We start from the raw sequence: 21,082 nt of genomic DNA, 5'->3' as shown, positions 1-21,082 counted from the left end.
TTAAAGGAAGGTTATAATGAGGATAAAGGAAGATGCGACCTGCACACACCCATATTTCAAGTTACACTACACATTTAAAAGGAAAGAACCCAAGGAAGAGTCAACGTGAAGGAAAATGTGTCTTTTTCTCACACTTGAAGACGACGACGAAGAACAACAACAACAATGAAGAAGAATGAAGAATGAGGAAGAATGAAGAAGAATGAAGAAGAATGAAGGAAGAAGGAAGAAGGAAGAAGAATGAAGAAGGAAGAAGAACAAGACGGCGACGAAGACGATGACGAAGGTGATAAACAGCATTCAAAATATACATTTCTAATTATATGATGATGATGAAGCACTATACTACACCGAGGAAAACTAGATACGAAAACATCTTATTTTTAAAACTGAAATAGGAAACAATAAGGAAAAATCTGTGGTAAGCACACACACACACTCACACTCACACACACACACACACACACACACACACACACACACACACACATACACACACACACACACACACATTTTCGTCACATCCCCACTAAAGAGTACAGATAAGCTAAGAGAGAATGTGCAGGAAGGGACAACTTAAATCAATCTCATCATGAAGCTAAGAAAAACAACGTATGAATGAAAAAAAAAATAAATAAATAAATAGAAAAGAAAAAAACAAGTAAAAAAAAAATAGTAAATAAAATAAATAAATAAATGAGTAAATAAAAAAAATAATCGCTACCTAAACAAATGAACATCCAACAAGAGAAAGACGAAGGGAAGAGTCTGCAGGAAAAAAATAAAATAAATAAACAAATAAATAAATAAATAAAAAAAACCCACTCATTCTAAGCAGCCCAGCATATGAATTACATCCTCACATTGAAATTCAAAGGAAGGGACGGACGATGTTTCCACTTAATGACTGTCTAATGGAAACCGCCTCGAGCATCCGTATAAAGAAACACCCAAAGGAAAGATCACACAGCCATCCAAGGACCGTCTGTGTCTGGGCGGAGTGACACTTTCTGATTACAACGGTGCCTCATACAAATTGCGCTGGTGTTCTTAATTAAAACTTTGTGCGTTGTACGTCTACTACTTCTGTCTGGATGTAGTGAAGGTTATTTGGGTTTTCCTAATGAGCTTTACTGGGAGTTGTTCGGGTTCTCCTAATGGGCCGAGGAGGAAATGATTGGGGTTTTTCATAACAGTGTAGTGGAAGTTACTGGGGTTTTTCATAACAGTGTAGTGGAAGTTTCTGGGGTTTTCATAACAGGGCGTAGTGGAAGTTATTGGGGTTTTCATAACAGGTGTGGTTAAAGTTATTGGGGTTTTCATAACAGGTGTGGTAGAAGTTATTGGGGTTTTCATAACAGGTGTGGTAGAAGTTATTGGGGTTTTCATAACAGGTGTGGTAAAAGTTATTGGGGTTTTCATAACAGGTATAGTGGAAGTTATTGGGGTTTTCATAACAGGTGTGGTAAAAGTTATTGGGGTTTTCATAACAGGTGTGGTGGAAGTTAATGGGGTTTTCATAACAGGTGTGGTAGAAGTTATTGGGATTTTCGCAGCAGGTATAGTGGAAGTTATTGGGGTTTTCATAACAGGTATAGTGGAAGTTATTTGGGTTTTCCTAACAGGGCGTAGTGGAAGTTATTGGGGTTTTCATAACAGGTGTGGTAGAAGTTATTGGGGTTTTCATAACAGGGCGTAGTGGAAGTTATTGGGGTTTTCATAACAGGTATAGTGGAAGTTATTGGGGTTTTCATAACAGGGCGTAGTGGAAGTTATTGGGGTTTTCATAACAGGTATAGTGGAAGTTATTGGGGTTTTCATAACAGGTGTGGTAGAAGTTATTGGGGTTTTCATAACAGGTATAGTGGAAGTTATTGGGGTTTTCATAACAGGTGTAGTGGAAGTTATTGTTTTTTTTATAATAGGGTGTAGTGGAGGTTATTATTGAGGTTTTTATAACAGTAGAAGTTATTTGGGCTTTCCTTATGAGCTATAGGGGAAGTTACTGTGGTTTTCACTACATGGCGTAGTGGAAAATATTTGGCCTTCATAAATTGTAATAACATATCGGGGTTTTCTTAGCAGGCTGCAAACTATACTAGGAGTTACTGAAGTTCTCTTAGAGGGTGTAGAGGGAATCACAGGGCCTTCACAACACTCAAGTCTTCGTAACAAGTTATGCCGGGAGTTTCCAAGGACGTTTTCATAATTGGTGATGCGACATGAATTCTGCAGCATCAGTGGGATACTCATGAAAACCCGGCTGGTCATCTGCATGTGTGGGTTTTTAAGACTATATCGAATTAAGAGGACAAAGCATTTCCACTTACAAACGTACATAGGAACACGTCTAAGAACATAAGGAAAGTTGCAACAAGCCAGAAGACTTAACACATGACACTGCTTGCATAAAAAAACTATATATATCTAGTGACACAGAGCAACTAGACGGGGGAGAGAGAGAGAGAGAGAGAGAGAGAGAGAGAGAGAGAGAGAGAGAGAGAGAGAGAGAGAGAGAGAGAGAGAGAGAGAGAGAGAGAGAGAGAGAGAGAGAGAGAGAGAGAGAGAGAGAGAGAGAGAGAGAGAGATAAAAAGAAAGGCAATCCATGTAAAATTTATCTTTATCCAACTAACATCCATATCTAGCGATGAAGAGGAGCTAAAAGAAGTGAAGGAACAACTAGACAGAGAGAGAGAGAGAGAGGGAAAGACACTCCATGTAAAATGTACCCATGTCAACCTATCATCCCTATCTGGAGACAAAGAGCAACAAGAGTAGTAAAATAAAACGTCCCTGTGTGAAACCAATTCTATACCCACCGTCCATATCAAACGACAAAGAACAAATGGAGAGAGAGAGAGTGAATCACCATACAGGAAGTGAATGCACAAGGAACTGACACACACACATATGCACGTACGTAGGCTGTTGGCTCTTTAATCCACCTCATAACAAATGCAGCGCCACAGCCTTACATTCTAACGGAGGGCAAGACCAGCCAACACCTCGCCTTGAATATTGTCTACGCGTCTGGGTGTCTGAGCGCCTTGTCTGGTCACTACAAGCGCACGACGGGCGATGCTGCCTCACCACCCAAGCGTGCAGAGTCAACACAGAGACAATCCCGCCGCTAAGCCATAAATCAGAGCAGGAGGAGGCGTGGAAGTTGTGGAACATGTACTTTGCATGCACCACACTCCACACTGATGTCCCTACTCCTCCTCCTCCTCCTCCTCCTCCTCCTCCTCCTCCTCCTCCTCCTCCTCCTCCTCCTCCTCCTCCTCCTCCTCCAAGCTCACAGCCTCCACTCTTCCTCCCTATGTCCTCCAAGCTCATAGCCTCCACTCTTCCTACCTATAAGTCCACCTTGCCTTCACTCTTCCTCCACCTTATCTCCATCTAAACACATGATTCTTCCACTCTGCCTTCCTTCAAATAGATCTCTCTCTCTCTCTCTCTCTCTCTCTCTCTCTCTCTCTCTCTCTCTCTTTGTCCAGCCTATCTCCACCCTGCCTCCCTCCAACCCCATTCTAACCCCATCCAAGTCCACCCTGTCTCCCATCCAAGTCCACCCTGTCTCTACTCCTTCCTCCACCCTCCTTCCTTACCCCTATCCAAGTCCACCTTGCCTCTACTCCTTCCCTCCACCCTCCTTCTTTACCCCTATCCAAGTCCACCCTGTCTCTACTCCTTCCTCCACTCCTTCCCTCCACTCTCCTTGCCTATCCCACCTCCATGTCCACCCTGCCTCCACTCTTCCCTCCACTCTCCATGCCTCGCTAAGTCCAGTTGTCTGAGTTAGTTAAGTTGTTTTCCCAAGATGTAATAGAGGGGATTATCTCATTGCGGCGCGGGGGAATGAACGACTCATGAGGCGTTCTGTGGGTGAAGTAACTGTGCCGGGAGGAAGGGTGAGTGGTAGGGGCGTGTTAGTGGTGAGGGATGAAGCACTGCGGGACATCATGAGAAGATGTGGTCCATGGGGGGTTGAAGGAAGCACTGCGGACGAGAAGGTGGGGTGAAGGAGGGGGTGAGGGATGCAACACTGTGGGGGGAAACATGACATGGGGCGAGTTTTAGAATGAGTAGTGAGGGGTGAGGTACGGGGGGGAGACATGAAGAGGATGATGGGACGGGGAGGAGAGTGGGTAGACATGACAGGGGTAAGAGTAGACAAAAGGATGGAAATGAGGAGAGTAGGAGGAAAAAAAAAAAAAAAACTAATGGAAATGAGAAACAGGATAAGTGAAGAGGGGTGAGGCAAGGAAACTATGATGGGGATGAGAGAAGAAGAGTAGGTGGACATGACAGGGATGAGGGAGAGTAGACAAAAGGAAGAAAATTAAGATTGCAGGGAGAAAAATAATGGAAGTGAAAAACAGGATAAGTGAAGAGGGATTAAAAAAGGAAGACGCAGATAAGGAAGAGAATGCAAGAGGAGAACGTTGGGATGAAGAATACTGAGGAATGAAACACTGAAGAAAAAGGACAATGGGTGAAGAAGTGGATAGGTAGGAACGTACGGAAGACGAGCGGAAGACGATGAGGGAGGAATGAAGGGGGTGAAGACAAGGAAGACAAGGACAGGGAAGGGAAGGATGTGGAGGACAAAGGAGAAATTGAAATCGAGGACGGATAAAAGAAAGAGGAAAAAAAGTAAGGAAGCAGATGGTACATACGAAGAAAAGGATGTGAAAAAAAAGGAACATTGAGAAAAAAAGAATTACCACAAAAAAGAGAAGAGGACATGAAAAGGAAAGGTAAAGAGAGGAAACAGATGGCAAAGAACGAGAGAGAGAGAGAGAGAGAGAGAGAGAGAGAGAGAGAGAGAGAGAGAGAGAGAGAGAGAGAGAGAGAGAGAGAGAGAGAGAGAGAGAGAGAGATAACGGGAGAGACAGCAAGGAGGGAATCGTAATAAGAATAAAAAACTTAACTAAAGACAAAAAGAGACGTAAAGAAAGAATCGTAATATAAACTTGAGAAAAAAAAAAAAAAACAAGGAAGGAATTGCAATACGAATAAAAAAAAGGAAAAACGTGAAGAAGAAAAGGGAGGATGAGAGAGACACACACACACACACACACACACACACACACACACACACACACACTCAGTACTCACACGTTCCGATTATCGTCGACGCGCGTGGCTAACCCAAAGTCCCCAATCTTCACTGACATGTCCTCCGTGAGAAACATGTTGCCCAGCTTGAGGTCGCGGTGGATGACGTGCTGCTGGTGGACATACGCGACGCCCTCCGCCAGCTGCCGCATGTAGTACCGCACCTCAGGCTCCGTCAGGGTGCGTCGGTGCTTCAACACGTGCACTAGACTCTGTGGGAAGGAGATGAGAGGTGCGTGAGTGTGTGTGGGTGGTGAGTGAGGAGTGTCGCTGGGTTTTGGTTTGGTTAGGTTAATTTAGGCTGGGGTGGGCTAGGATGAACACACACACACACACACACAGGGGTAATCCATCTTCCTTCTAGTTCTCCTCCTCCTCCTCCTCCTCCTCCTACTACTACTACTATTAACACCACTACTACTTCTACTGCTCTCCCTCTTCCTCCTGCAACGTCCACACCACTACGGCAATGCGTCCTCATCTTCGTCCTCCTCCTCCTCCTCTTCTTCCACCACCACCACCACCACCACCACCTCCTCCTCCTCCTCCTCCTCCTCTCCAGCTAACGGGAGCCTGCTGGGACATCCTGCCGGAAAGTGGAGGCGGTGGAGGCGACGAACGCTCTCTCTCTCTCTCTCTCTCTCTCTCTCTCTCTCTCTCTCACTCACACACATACACAACTACTACTCCACGCCGCTAGCCACTCACTCTCACTGACCAGCACTTTCTCACAGCTACTCCCGCTCTCTCACTGCCGGTCACTTTCTCACGGCGGGAAGGGGAGGGAGAGGGGAGAGGGAGAGGGGGTGATGCGGTACGAAGCGGTTGAATTGGCCCCCCTTTCCCCTCTGGCTAAAAGTGAGAGGGAGAGGGAGAGGGAGAGGGAGAGGAGAGAGAGGGAGAGAGGTTATTTTATTTGTATCTTTTGCTTCTCTTGTCTTTCTGTCTGTTTGTCTGTCTGTCTTAGTATGTTTGTGTCTATTTATTTATTTTTTTTGCATGTGTGTGTGTGTGGATGTCTGTCTGTAAGATACTCTCTCTCTCTCTCTCTCTCTCTCTCTCTCTCTCTCTCTCTCTCTCTCTCTCTCTCTCTCATCAAAATAACGTCTTTCCTCCCCTCAGCAGTTCTCATCATTACACCACCACCACCATCACCACCACTGAAATCCTCCTCCTCCTCCTCCTCCCCCTCTTCCACCATCTCCTCCTCCTCCCCACGGTCAGACAGGAAAAAATACAATAAAACGAAACACCCAACCATCTAAGAATCATTTGCTGCATCAATTCCACGTCAATCTCGCCCTTAACGGATCAGTCCACGAGTTTCTTGACGTCTGGGAGGAGGAGGAGGAGGAGGAGGAGGAGGAGGAGGAGGAGGAGGAGGAGGGGGAGGAAAAGTGGTGGAGGTTGGAGGAAGGAAAAGGGGAAGAAGAATGATAGAGAAGGAAACGGGAGAAGAGAAGAGATGGAGAGATACTAAAAGACAGAGAGAGAGAGAGAGAGAGAGAGAGAGAGAGAGAGAGAGAGAGAGAGAGAGAGAGAGAGAGAGAGAGAGAGAGAGAGAGAGAGAGAGACTAAAAGCTTAAGAATAGATGGAAAAAAAGAATAAAAAGAATAAAAAGAAGGAGGAGGAGGAGAGGGAGAGAAGATGGAAAAGATAAAAACAAAAGTTATTAGAGAACTGAGAAAACAGAGGAAGGCAAGAGATAAAAGAATGCAGGAGGAAGAAAAAAATGAGAAAAAAACAAGAAAGGAGAGAAAAAGAAAGGGAAGAAAGTTAGACGGACAGAACACAGGTGCAGAGGGGAAATGTGGGAAAAAAAAACACAGGAAGAGGAAGAGGAAGAGGAAGGAAATGTGACAGGTGTGTGAAGGGGACGGCTCACGCGGCCTCCCACGACTAATCTCACCTGTTATGCTCACCTGAACGGCCCGGGAAGGAAGGAAGGACTCTCATTAAAGGGGAAGGATTGGGAACCGCGGGAAGGCAAAAGGTGAGAGGGGAAAGTGGAGTAAAGGGGAAGTAAAGAGGAAGGGGAAGTCGGGGGAAGTAAATGGTGAGGAAGAGGCTGAGGGAATGCTTGGGAAAGGTCGCTAATGGAGATGAGAAATAAATAAATGGAGAGATAAGTGGTGTAAAAGGGAAGTAAGGGGAAGTAAGGAAATAAGGGAAGTAAGGGAAGGTAAATGAGGATATGAGGTGGAGACTACGGTGAAATTTTGTGAAGGTTGCTAATGAGGATTAAATAAATCGGAGAAAACTGTTACTATACTAAAAAAAAAAGAAAAAATCTACTTTAACCCTTTTGACTGCCACTTGCTACACCTGTCCTTAATAACCAATCACTCTGACACACCTTTACTTGTCCTACAGCCACATCCAATCTTTAACCTCTTCAGTACTGGGACGCATTTTTACCATTAATTTTAGGTATGATTAGACGATATTATTAACATTAGGAAAGGTCTATGGAGGTCTTCACTACATTAATCTCCACACAAGTTTCTGAAGCTGTTTAAAATCGCCAAACAGTAACCAGAATGAATATGAAAATGTGTCATGGTACTGAAGAGCTTAAACTGAGAAAAAATCGCAAAATAATCTCCTTTTTCACCTCTAACTTTCCTGTAGATGCTTATAAAGACATCACACATTGCTTCTGTTGCTGCTAACTGTTCCGTGACGCAGTGAAAGGGTTAACAATCACCCCAAAGCACCACCTCAGCGCTATATAAACACACAACCCCTGCCACCTCACCATGTCACCCCAAACCCCTGCCACCTCACCATGTCACCCCAAACGCAAAGAATTTTTTAATAAGACAGATAAAAATGGGGCTTTGTGGAACTGAGAAGATGAGGGAAAGTGGATGTAGTGGATGGGAGGTTTGGGGATGTGATGGGGATGGAAGGGGAGGACGCAGGAAGGTGGAATGATAAAGGGAGTGATTGGGGATTAGGAAGTGTAGCAGTGGTGTGAACAGAAGAGGAAGAAGCTAAGAATGAGATAAAGAAGGTGATGGGGATGGAAGGGGAGGACACAGGGAAGGTGGAGGGATGATTAGAAGTGGGATGATAAAGGGAGTGACTGGGGGAAGAGGGATTAAGAAGTGTAGTAGTAGTGTGAATGAAGAGCAAGAAGCAAAGAATGAGAGAAGGAAGGATGGGAGGACGGGGAGATAGACAGATAGGAAGAGAGGAGAGGAAGAGAAAGACGGACTAAGATGATAAAGAAGAATTAGAAGTAATGGAGTGAACGGAAGAGGAAGCAAAGAATGAAATGAAGACGAAAAGACAGGGAAATAGATAGATAAATAAGAGGAGAGGAGAGGCGAGAAAGATAGATAAATAGATAAAGGAGAGGAGAGGAAGAGAGACCGGAGGAGGAAAAAAAAAAAAAAAAAACAATCATATCAGAGCACCCCATCTTTTACTTTCCCCATTTCTCTTCCTCCCCTCCCCATCTCCCCTCACACTCCCCACCCCAAGCAATGATGTGTGGGTGCAAAGGATTGACCTGACCTCCGCTGGGTGATGGGAGGGCACTTGTTGACCTCTCCCAACAAGGTCAGAGGGTCAGAGGTCACAAGAGTTACTAGGAGAGAGAAGAGAGAGGAAGAGTAAGAGGAGGAAGAAAGCGCAACTCAACATTAGACTCAGGAGGAAGTGGAGATAATAACTGGCTTTCTTTTCATCATTGTTATCATTATTATGTGTGATTTTTATTTGCATTTTTATCATCTCAAACCTGTTTTTAATATTCTTCTTATTTTCTTTTCTTTTTTTTTTTTCCTCGTTTGGTTTCTATTATTATTGGTGTCGTTAAGTTGTGGGTTTATTGTGTCTTTCTGTACTGGTATGGCGTTGTGGTTTTCGGTGGCTGGTTTATACGATTTATTTTTTTTTTGGTTTATTTAATTAAGACAAAAGAGAAGGAGTCATTATTATAATTGTTACTGCTGCTGCTGTTGCTTCTGCTGCTGCTGTTACTACTACTACTACTACTACTACTACTACTACCTAACAATAATGAAAAGTAGTTACAGTAGCAAGAAAATTGTAGTCCTACCACCATAACAACCATCACTACAACTACTACTACAACTACTACTACTACTACAACTGCTACTAAAACAACAACTACTAGCTAACAAAACCGAAAAACAGTGATGTTAGCAGAAAATACAAACTACCACCACCACTAGTACTCCTACTCCTACTACTACTACTACTACTACTACTACAATTACTACTACAACGTTCACCTCACTTCACGCCCTCACGCCCTTCTTACCTGCACATTCTGAATACCTGGCGTCTACCTGAATGATTTGGTGGCCTCCTTATCTCTCGCCTGTCATCCTCAATTGTGCTTCTCCTTTATTATTGCCTCGCCTTCACGTCTTTTCCTTCTTCCCAGTCTTTTGTGGCCTCTTCCCTGCTTTTTTTCTTCACTTCTGAGTTCTATCTTCTATTTTTATTCTCTCCCTTCTTTCTGTTCCTCCTCCTCCTCCTCCTCCTCGTATGTTACATTCTCCCATCTCCACCATTATCATCTTCATTCCATTACCTGTCGCCCTTATTTCTTCTCCTCCTCCTCCTCCTTTCTCCCCGCAAATATCATCATTATTCACAATTTTCACTACCTCCTCCTCCTCCTCCTCCTCCTCCTCCACCTTCTTCTTCTTCATCTTCAGCCTGCCCTTTTTTTTATCATCGTCGTCTTGTTCCTTCTTCCTCTTCATCCTCGCTTCTTTCCTTCTATACTTTCTTTCTTTCTGTCTGTCTGTCTGTATCCTTTTACAGTTATTTCTTCTTCTTTTCCTCTTCCTCCTCCTCCAGCTTTCGTGACCTTGGCCCTTCACAGCTTCCTCACAGACATCCCCCCTCCTCCTCCTCCTCCTCCGTGCCATCTTCAATCTTATTACCTATATCACCATCTCTGTTCCCCGCACCTTGGTTTACTGGCACTGGAGGGGCTTGAAGAGGGAAGGAGTGCCACAGCAAGGGATTACAGTCCACTCTAGGGGTTTAGCGTGGCATTCTTGTCGTGACGGTGCATACAGGATGACTGGAGTCTGTGTGGCACTGTGAGGGTTGTGAAAGTAGGTAGTGACTTTGAGTGCCACTGCTTCTGGTTAAGTTCCTCTACGGTGCCTTGTGTGTGTGTGTGTGTGTGTGTGTGTGTGTGTGTGTGTGTGTGTGTGTGTGTGTGTGTGTGTGTGTGTGTGTGTGTGTGTGTGTGTGTGTGTGTGTGGGTGGTTGATTTTTTTTTTTTATCTGTGTTAGTTTGAGATATTTTTTTATTGATTTTCTAAAGTTTATGGTTCTTTAATTATTTTTTGCTAATTTTGGTGTTTTTTTTATTAAGCTAAGGACGCGTCAAATCGTGTTTATTTATTCATAATCAATATTATTATTATTATTATCATTATTATTATCGCGCGCGCGTGTGTGTGTGTGTGTGTGTGTGTGTGTGTGTGTGTGTGTGTGTGTGTGTGTGTGTGTGTGTGTGTGTGTGTGTGTGTGTTCTAATGATATATATCTTTAAAGTTCTTGTGTTTTTAGTGTAAATATATTTGTCTCTTGTTCCTTAGTAAGCTGTTTTTGCTTTAAATTAATGATCTTGAGGTCTAAGCCCTTTGACACGTTCTAATAGTATTAATTTAGTTTTAAGGTTGTTTTCTGAAATTCACGGATGTCTTGGAGTTTAAATACACTTTTCTGAAACAAAGCGTGCCTCTTTTTTACGATCAAAACATAAGTGGAGTTTTAAAATGACCTTTTTTTAAGTTAAACATCACTGGTGTCTTAAAATATCAAAATAGAACAAACCAGTGTTAATCATATCAGTGTCTTAACTTATCACGGTCTAAAGGTTAAAATGGCACTGATCACAAACCCAAGAATGGCACTGTTTACACACCCAAAGTGGCAGTAACACCAAAACACCAAAGCGCAACACTGTCACGTCAAACACTAAGACTCACTGTGTAACAATCGTAATAATCCTCAGACTAACACTTTAGGCGCCAGAATTAGGCAGGCCCGCCGTCTTAAGGTGGCACTGCTGAGCCCTCGCGTGGCACTCTTCAGGGACGCGGCACTGGCACTGTGGTTGAGGCAGCAAGGTCTTGTATTAAAGTGACGAGACAGCCTTGTTATGTTTGTTTTCCTTCGCCTTCCTAGTTAGAACATGAGGAGGAGGAGGAGGAGGAGGAGGAGGAGGAGAAAAAAAAGACGCAGAAACAGTAACAGGAAGAAAAGTGAGGGAGAGAAAAGAAACCAGGAAGAGGAGGAGAGAAGGAAGAGAACTAGGATCGAAAAAAAAGGACAAAGAGGAAGAGGAGGAGGAGAAGAGAAAGAAAATAATGAGGAAAATAACAAAAGCAAACAGAATCACGAAACCGGAAAAGAGGAGGAGAAGAGAAAGATGAGAGAGAAGGAAAGGGGTAAAGAAGGAAGAGATAAGAAAGGAAGAAGGAACTGAGACAACAAAGGAAGAAAAGAACGAAAACAATTAGGAAAATGAAAACAGACACGGAAAAGAGGAAAACGAGGGAACCCAAGGAAGAGAAACGAGGAAGAAGAGGAAGAGAAAGAGGAGGAGGAGGAGGAAGGGAGGAGGGAGAGACTACCCAGCTGCCTCATTAAGCCTTCCCCTTCCCCCCATTCCCCCCCACTCCCCATCTCACCAGTAAACACAGCCTCCAGCAGACGTAATGTTTCTCTACCGCCCAGTCTGCCTCGCTTGCTCCTAGTTCAGCTGTATCTATTCGTTAAAAGTCCTACTACTACTGCTATCTCTCTCTCTCTCTCTCTCTCTCTCTCTCTCTCTCTCTCTCTCTCTCTCTCTCTCATTTTTTTTTCGTTATTTTGATATTTTCCTCTTTTCTTATTATCGTTTTTCTCATTTCTTTCTCTTTTCATTATTTTTTTCATTACTTTCTTTATTTCAGTTTCTTCCTCCCTTATCTTCAGTTCTCCTCTTCTACTTGGTTTATTTATTTTCCTTCCTTTCCACTGATTCTCTCTCTCTCTCTCTCTTCCCGTTTTTCGTTTTTATTCTTCTTTTACCTTCGTCAGTTTTGTTATTTTCCTCTTCTTTTCAATCTAATTAACGTTTTTCTCTTTTCTTTCTCTTCTCACTATTTTTAAAGCTATCTTCTTTTTCTTATTATCTTCTTTTTTATTCAGTTTTCCTCTTCTACTTGGCTTATTAGTTTTCATTCTCTCTCTCTCTCTCTCTCTCTCTCTCTCTCTCTCTCTCTCTCTCTCTCTCTCTCTTTTTCAGCCTTCTAATCTACATATCACTTCTTTTTTCCCTTCACTAATTCACTTTTTTATTTCCCCTTCTCTCGTCCCTTCTTTCTACCTCCTTACTTTTGAAAACGACTAACTTTCCAGCCTTTTCTTCATTACTTCCTTCTCGGTGTCTTTATCAAATCTTCTCTGTAAACTTCCCTCCTTCACGAACTAACTTTTTTTTTTCTCCTTTTCCTCTTTTTTATTATTAGTTTTTTTTTTTAACAAGTTCATCATCATCATTATCATCATTATAATTTTCCTTGCTTTCCGTACCTAATGATCACCTCGTGTGTGTGTGTGTGTGTGTGTGTGTGTGTGTGTGTGTGTGTGTGTGTGTGTGTGTGTGTGTTCAAATTATGGTGTAATATTCTGCATTTTTGTGGTCAATAAATCTATCTATCTATCTATTCATCTGTGTGTGTGTGTGTGTGTGTGTGTGTGTGTGTGTGTGTGTGTGTGTGTGTGTGTGTGTTTATGTCTTTCTTCCTTTCAATTCTTGCTTCATTTCAGTTTATTACCTTCTTTGTCAACTCTCTCTCTCTCTCTCTCTCTCTCTCTCTCTCTCTCTCTCTCTCTCTCTCACACACACACTGAAAAATACGTCTTCAGTATGTATTTTGTTTATTTCTCTCTTTTTAAGGGGAAGTGGCGGGTCGGGCGGGGGGGGAGGGGGAGGAGGTTGAAATTCCAAAGACGGAAGAAAGAAAATGAAAGAAAAAAATATCTTTCTATCATCCTTTCATTCGTCTCGTCTCGCTAAGCTCTTCTGTAAGCGGCTCTCTCTCTCTCTCTCTCTCTCTCTCTCTCTCTCTCTCTGCTACAACTCAGTCCCTTCCTTCCCTTCCACAATTTTATGTCCTTCCTTTATGGAGAGAGAGAGAGAGAGAGAGAGAGAGAGAGAGAGAGAGAGAGAGAGAGAGAGTTCGCAAGGTCATTCTCCTAGTAGTCAAAGGAGCTACACACGCGCACGCATGCACACGCACACACACACACACACACTTAAGCATCTGTGTACACAAGTCTTGGTTCACTGACATGTACACACAGATACGTACATAAGACAAACATAAGAACACACACACACACACACACACACACACACACACACACACACACACACACACAGACAAAGACACAAACACACACACACGAACTCGCATACTTTTGCATCCTATCACACACACACACACACACACACACACACACACACAAAGACTGTGATAAGTTACACTCCATCTCAGACTTTGCTAGTTTAGAGGAGGGAAGGAGGGAAGGAGGGAAGGGAGGGAAGGAAGGAGGGAAGGAAGGAGGGAGGGAAGGAAGGAGGGAAGGAAGGAGGGAGGGAAGGATGGAGGATGGAAGGAGGGAGGAGGTAAGGCAGGGATTATGTCAAAAGATTACGTGTGTGTGTGTGTGTGTGTGTGTGTGTGTGTGTGTGTGTGTGTGTGTGTGTGTGTGTGTGTGTGCCAAATAAACATTACAGGAAAGTAAGGAAAATAAAAATGAGAAGGAAGGAAGGAAGGAAGGAAAGAAAATAGTGATCTTTAGTAGTCTCTCTCTCTCTCTCTCTCTCTCTCTCTCTGTGTGTGTGTGTGTGTGTGTGTGTGTGTGTGTGTGTGTGTGTGTGTTACTCCACTTGCTTCTGTCCTCTCTCTCTCTCTCTCTCTCTCTCTCTCTCTCTCTCTCTCTCTCTCTCTCTCTCTCTCTCTCTCTCTCTCTCTCTCTCTCTCTCTCTCTCATACACACAATCCATCCTCCTCTTTCCCTTTTCCCTCTTGTTCCCTCCCTATCTTCCCATTTCTCCCTAAGCAACCCCTCCCCCCTCCTCTCCCCCCTCTCCCTCTCTCCCAGGAAATCAATCGGGAACCTTAAAACCTCCCAGGGAATCAATCATGAGGCAAAGAGAGAGACGTCAGATTCAGCTAAAGTGAAAACAAAGAGAAGGTTTTCCAGACGTCTCTCTCTCTCTCTCTCTCTCTCTCTCTCTCTCTCTCTCTCTCTCTCTCCTCACCCCCCTCTGTCTCTCCCTCTCCGTCTCTCTCTCTTCCTCTTCCTCTTCCTCTTCCTCACCCCACCGCTCTCCTTCTCCCCCCCCCTCTCTCTCTCTTCCTCTTTCTCACCCCCCCCCTCTCTCTCTCTCTCTCTCTCTCTCTCTCTGCAGGAAGAGCACAACTATTGGGACTCTGAGAGAGAGAGAGAGAGAGAGAGAGAGAGAGAGAGAGAGAGAGAGAGAGAGAGAGAGAGAATGAGAGAATCAGGACGACAAGGAGGCAATGAGGCCTAGAGAGAGAGAGAGAGAGAGAGAGAGAGAGAGAGAGAGAGAGAGAGAGAGAGAGAGAGAGAGAGAGAGAGAGAGAGAGAGACAGAGGAAGACGTGGGGAGACAAAGAGAGAATAAAGGGAGGAAAGGGAGGAGGAGAGAGGGGAGAGGAGGGAGGGGAAGGAGAATTGGGAGAGGAGAGAGAGAGAGAGAGGGAGGGGACAAATTTGGTGGAGTTTAAGGACATCTAAAAACCAGTTATGTAGGCAGGTGTGTGTGTGTGTGTGTGTGTGTGTGTGTGTGTGTGTGTGTGTTGATGTGATGGATTAAAAGGAGACTAACCTACCTAGGTCGTAAGGTCTCTCTCTCTCTCTCTCTCTCTCTCTCTCTCTCTCTCTCTCTCTCTCTCTCTCTCTCTCTCTCTCTCTCTCAACTCCGGCCAGATTCTCTCTTTTTCCTCTACTTTCCTCCTCGGTGTCGTTTTTTCCCCTCACCTTCTTTCTCTCTCTCTCTCTCTCTCTCTCTCTCTCTCTCTCTCTCTCTCTCTCTCTCTCTCCTTCCTATTGCTTTTTTTTCTTTCCCTCATTCTCTTCCTTCCTATTTCTTTTTCTTTCTTTCTCTACTCATTCTTTCCCTTCCGCCGCATCTGGCACTCTCTCTCTCTCTCTCTCTCTCTCTCTCTCTCTGTGTCTGTCTAATCAACAACCACCACCATCACCACCACTGCTACTTTGCAACCATCACCATCACCTACATCACTTTCACCATCAACACCATTACTTTCGCCCCTTTCTTCACCACCACCACCACCACCACCACCACCACCACCACATCGTACTAACAACTGTGAACTACGGTAAGAGTATTTGGCAAGAGTCCCAGTTGTCTTCCTCTTCCTCTTCCTCTCTTCCTCCTCCTCCTCCTCCTCCTCCTCCTCCTCCGTCTCTCCATCCATTCCCCTTTCTAACATAACGAGAGCTGCCAACAAACCTCCCTATACCTCCCCTTCTCTCTCTCTCTCTCTCTCTCTCTCTCTCTCTCTCTCCCCTAACTTACCCTCCTCCCCCCATCACCCCTTCAATATAGAGATTCACCCCCTCAGAGTTTTAACAAAGCTCCCCTCACCTCCCGCGTCTCTCTCTCTCTCTCTCTCTCTCTCTCTCTCTCTCTCTCTCTCTCTCTCTCTCTCTCTCTCTCTCTCTCTCGTAGTTCTTATTGGTTATCCGAGCGTCATCAGTTCTCTTCTCTCTCTCTCTCTCTCTCTCTCTCTCTCTCTCTCTCTCTCTCTCTCTCTCTCTCTCTCCGTTTCTTTAGCTGTTTTCTCTATTTGTATGCGGCTTTTAACTTCTACTGTTGTTGTTGTTGTTGTTGTTGTTTCTCCTTTTCTTTTTTCCTTCTCATACTTTTTCTTTCCCCTCTTCCTTCCCCTCTTGTCTTTTTTCTTTCCTTTCCTTCCCTTCTTTTCTTTTCTTTATTCCTCCTCCTCCTCCTCCTCCTGTAACTTGTGAGGTCAAACAAAATAGAGAAAAACTTTTGGCAATGGCCTTGTTATTGCAGTCACAAAGAGTACTTACTACAAACTCACTCTCTCTCTCTCTCTCTCTCTCTCTCTTTTGGTCCATTGGTTCGCTTTTTTATAACTTTTTTCACTTAATATTTCATCCTTCCTCTTTTTTTCCCTCCTCCTTCTTCCTCCTCCTCCTCCTCCTCCTCCTCCTCCTCCTCTTTTTTATTTCCTTCTCTCCGTCTTTACTACTATTCCTCTTCCTCCTCCTCCTCCTCCTCCTCCTCCTCCTGCTACTAATACTCGCAGCCTCTACTCTCTCCTTCCTTCTGCAACAGCGCCTTCAGCATATACTCATCCACCACCACTACCACCATCACCACCTCCTCCCTTCTACAGCGCCTACGTCAGCGTACTCACCCTCCTGGCGCAGTTCTCGAGAATGATGTACACGTTGGCGTCGTCCTCGAAGTAGTGGTGGAAGCGGACGACGTGCTGGTGACGAAGGTGACGGTGGACCTCAATCTCCCGTGCGATCTGACGGAGACACAGACGAAGGTAAGTGATAGTGAGGGGAAAAATGATGGTGAGAGAAAAGTAAGGGGTGATCAGGGGTGGAAAATAGAGGGGTTAATAAGGGAAAAAGGAAGGGAAAGGGGTGAGGGAGAGAGAGAGAGAGAGAGAGAGAGAGAGAGAGAGAGAGAGAGAGAGAGAATTATGCATCTTGTATCACGTCCGCCACATATTGACATTGTATCCCCTCTCTCTCTCTCTCTCTCTCTCTCTCTCTCTCTCTCTCTCATTATGCCAACCTTCCTTCCTTTTACTCTCTCTTTTTCACACAATTTTTTTTCTTACACGGTTTTTCCTGATATGTTAACTCCTCTCTCTCTCTCTCTCTCTCTCTCTCTCTCTCTCTCTCTCTCTCTCTCTCTCTCTCTCTCTCTCTCTCTCACCACACGAGAACCACACGTGGAAACATTAGGAACCAGAGCCACAATGAGCGTCATCAATTTAGATTCAGTTTCAGAGAGAGAGAGAGAGAGAGAGAGAGAGAGAGAGAGAGAGAGAGAGAGAGAGAGAGAGAGAGAGAGAGAGAGAGAGTAATTTCCCTCTATCCTGGAATTCGTAACTGTGTCCATAAGTTTCCGTGGCTTACCTGAGAGGACTCCATTAATCTGCCTCACCTGTGCACTGATTACCTGCCTCCCTCGCCTCACCTGTAATCTATTCTCAACCACCTGGCGTGTATGTGTCTCCGCTTCTCCCCTTACCCTTGTCCCCCCTCTCTCTCTCTCTCTCTCTCTCTCTCTCTCTCTCTTTCTCTCTCTCCTTTTTTTTTAATCTTCGTGTTTATCTTTTTATTTTTTTTCTTTCCTTCTCCTCTCTTCCTCCCCCCCTTGCTGTCTCCTCTCTTTCCTCTTCTTATTCTTTTTCTTCTTCCTCCCATTTTTTTCCTTCGTTTTTTTTTAGTTTTCATTTTTCCTTTCATCTTCCATTTTTCTTTTTCTTTTTTCTTCCTTCCCTAATATTCTACTTTACTTTTTATACTATTTCCTTTTCTTTTTCTTTTTTTTCACTCCTCCTCCTCCTCCTTCATTTCATTTCTCTTTTCTCTTTTATCCTCCTCCTCCTCCTCTTTCTCTTTCTCTTCTTTTCATTCCCCTCCTTTCCTCTCCTCCATATTCTCTTTCTCTCCTCCTCCTCCTCCTCCTCCTCTTCAATTTCCCTCTCACACTTCCTCCCTCTTCCACTCCATCTTCATTTTCCTTTTCCCCTCTTCCTCATCTCTCTTCCCCAATCCATCTTTCTTCATTTCCCCTTCCCTTCTCTCTCATCATCCTTTCCTTCCCCTCTCCATTTTCCCCCTTCCTTCTTCAATCTATTCCCTTCCTCTCCCCTCTCTCCCTCTCCTCTCCCCTCTGTCTCTCATACTACCTCCTCTTACCTCTTTCCTTCCTCCCATACCTCAATCTCATCCCTTCCCTTCCCCTCCCTCTTTCTCTTACTCTCTTCCCTCCCCCATCTCCCCCCTTCCCTCTCCCCGTCTAGGAATGTCACCGGGACAACTTGATGGATATTGAGACCTTCCTTTCACTCTCCCTTTACTCTCCCTTCCCCTCCCCCCCTTCCCTCTTCCCATCCCCCTTCCCTCCATTTTGAAGCAGTCATTAGTCAGTCTGACGGAGAAGCCTTGTCCTCCCTTCTCCTTTTCCTCCTCCTCCTCTAATTCCTCTTTTCCAAACTCATTATTGCTCTTATTTTTCTTACCTCTAGCGCCCTCTCTCTCTCTCTCTCTCTCTCTCTCTCTCTCTCTCTCTCTCTCTCTCACACACACACACAAACACACCTGATTCTCTCAATCTAATCTTTTCTTCCCCTTTTCAGAGGAGGAGGAGGAGGAGGAGGAGGAGGAGGAGGAGGAGGAGGAGGAGGAGGAGGAGGAGGATAATGAGATAAAGAGAAGAAAAAAAAAAAAAAAAAAAAAACTGGGAGAGAGAGAGAGAGAGAGAGAGAGAGAGAGAGAGAGAGAGAGAGAGAGAGAGAGAGAGAGAGAGAGAGAGAGAGAGAGAGAGAGAGAGAGAGAGAGAGAGAAAGCGGAAAAAAGCCGTAAACTTTAATTACAAAGAAAAATATTTGATTCTACTCTCGAATAACAAACACCCCTGACCTGACCTCGCTGTGACCCCTGACCCTTGACCCTTGACCTCGGCCTGTGCCTGACCCCGCCACACCACCATAGGACACCATCACTACTGTCACCACCATCACCATCATCTTCACCACTACCACCACACACTGTTACTACCACCATCACCACAACTGACACTATCACTGCCATTTGTCACCACCACCATCACCACTATCACTAGCATCACCATCACTATCACCTTCATTATCACTACAACTGTCACTATCACTATTACTACCACCACCACCACATTCACTACCACTATTAGCATCACCACCACCACCACCATCACTATCACCAAACATTATCACTACCACTACAACCACGACAACCACCACCACCACCACCACCACCACCAACACAAAGTAAAACAAGAACAAGCAACAAGCATAACAAACAATTCAACGGGTCTAATCTTATCATGAGAAAAAAAAAAAGAAAGAAAGAAAGAAAGAAAGAAAAAGATAGGACACTGATGACGAAGGCTCCTCCCCATCACATCACCACCATCATTATCACCGCCACACTAACACCATCACCACGACACCATTAACCCAGTACATTAATCACCACACCACCACCACCACCACCACCACCACCACCACCATGCCTTTCAGGTCACGAGAATGAGTGAAGGGAGGGGAAAGGGAGGTGAGGGGAGGATGGGAGGAAAGGGGAGGGAAGTATGGAGAGGGGAGAGGAGGGAAATATGGAGTAAAAGGGAGGGGAGGGATAGGAGGAAAAGATGAAAGGGAGGAGAGGGAATGGGAAGAGGGGAAGGGGAAGGGAAGGGGAAGGAGAGGGGAAGTAAGAGGGATGCCAAGATGGGTTGGGGGTGAGGGGAATGTTATGTAGGGAAGGACAGGAGAGAGTAATGAGGCAGGAGGAGGAGGAGGAGGAGGAGGAGGAGGAGTAAAGATGTGTGTGTGTGTGTGTGTGTGTGTGTGTGAGAGAGAGAGAGAGAGAGAGAGAGAGAGAGAGAGAGAGAGAGAGAGAGAGAGAGAGAGAGAGAGAGAGAGAGAGAGAGAGAGAGAGAGAGAGAGAGAGAGAGAGAGAGAGAGAGAGAGAGAGAGAGAAGAGGAGGCGGGAAAGAAAGAGAAAGATGAGGAAGAAGAAAAAGAAGATGAAGAAGAAGAAGAGGAAGAAGAAGAAGAAGAAGAAGAAGAAGAGGAGGAAGCACGGGGAGGTAACGCATGTATATTTTTATCTATTTTTGTCAGAGTGTTTTGAGAAGAGAGAGAAAAGGAACAAGATGGCCTCCCACTACACTCCTCTTCCTCTTCCTCTTCCTCCTCCTCCTCCTCTTCCTGGCAGGACTTGTGTATTCTGGCGACGGTTTTCTCTCCCCAGCGAGGCGAAAAAAAAAAACACTCCCCCCTTCGTTACGGGGAGAGGGGAAAGGAGAGGGGAGAGGGGAGAGGAAAGGGGTGCTGTGACGTAAGTGGGAGACGCTGACGAGGGGAGAATAAGGGGTATGGGAAAATGAAGACTAAAAGAGGGGAAGTTAATGGGAGGAAGGGGAGAGAGAGGGGAGAAGTGAAAGGAAGGGGGAGAATGAGGGAAAGGGTGAGAGGGAAGAAGATAAGAGGGAAAAGGGTTTAAGGGGAAGGGGAAAAAGAAAGGGGAGAAAGACAGGAGGAAGGGAAGAAAAAGAAGAAAATGGGAGAAAAATGGAAAATGGAAAAAAGAAAAGGGGAAAAATAAAAGGGGAGAAAAATAAGCATCGTAGTACCTCCACAAATTCTCCTCTCCCTTAATCTTCCTCCCTTGGCAATCTCACCCCTTCTCTTCCCATCCCTCCCCGTCCCTCCTCAGGTGACGCCCGGCCCAGACAGGTCCCCAAGTTTCTCTCGGGATAAAGTCATGGCGGGTGACAGGAAGGGAGAGGGAGAGGGAGAGGGGGAGAGGGAGAGGGGGAGAGGAAAGTGAATGTAAGTGGAGAAGCATAACAGAAGGGAGAGGAAAGTAAATGAAAGGCAAGAAGGAAAGGGAGAGGAGGGAAATAATGGAGGAGAAGAAAGGGAGAGGTAGATAAGAGAAGAGAAGGGAAGGGAAAGGATAAAGGAGGATAAGAGGAAGGGAAGAGGACAGTAAATAAAGAGAAGGAAATGAGGATAATAATGGGAAAGGAAGAGAGAGGGGAACGAGAAAGGAAGAAAGAGAACAATAGGAATAAGATGGTAAATGAAAGACGAG

The 21,082-nt window shown here is 44.9% G+C and overlaps 1 protein-coding gene across 3 annotated transcripts in view; it reads right to left on the bottom strand.

Moving 5' to 3' along the window:
- LOC123508307 (serine/threonine-protein kinase PLK1-like) overlaps nucleotides 1-21,082 on the bottom strand; it is a 108,911-nt gene that overhangs the window by 17,588 nt on the left and 70,241 nt on the right. For all 3 annotated transcript variants that reach the window (XR_006675910.1, XM_045261910.1, XM_045261911.1), the window contains exons 3-4: nucleotides 16,615-16,731; nucleotides 5,123-5,334 (exon numbers count right to left, since the gene is read on the bottom strand). Coding sequence is in view for 2 of the 3 variants with exons in the window: in XM_045261910.1 (XP_045117845.1) it covers nucleotides 5,123-5,334; nucleotides 16,615-16,731 (329 nt within the window). In the remaining variant the exon portion in view is untranslated. The remainder of the gene's footprint in view (nucleotides 1-5,122; nucleotides 5,335-16,614; nucleotides 16,732-21,082) is intronic.

Source organism: Portunus trituberculatus, chromosome 24 (assembly GCF_017591435.1).
Source record: "Portunus trituberculatus isolate SZX2019 chromosome 24, ASM1759143v1, whole genome shotgun sequence".
Lineage (NCBI taxonomy): Eukaryota > Metazoa > Arthropoda > Malacostraca > Decapoda > Portunidae > Portunus > Portunus trituberculatus.
Note: the sequence above shows the minus strand (reverse complement) of the source record. Positions and strands in the feature narration are given on the sequence as shown.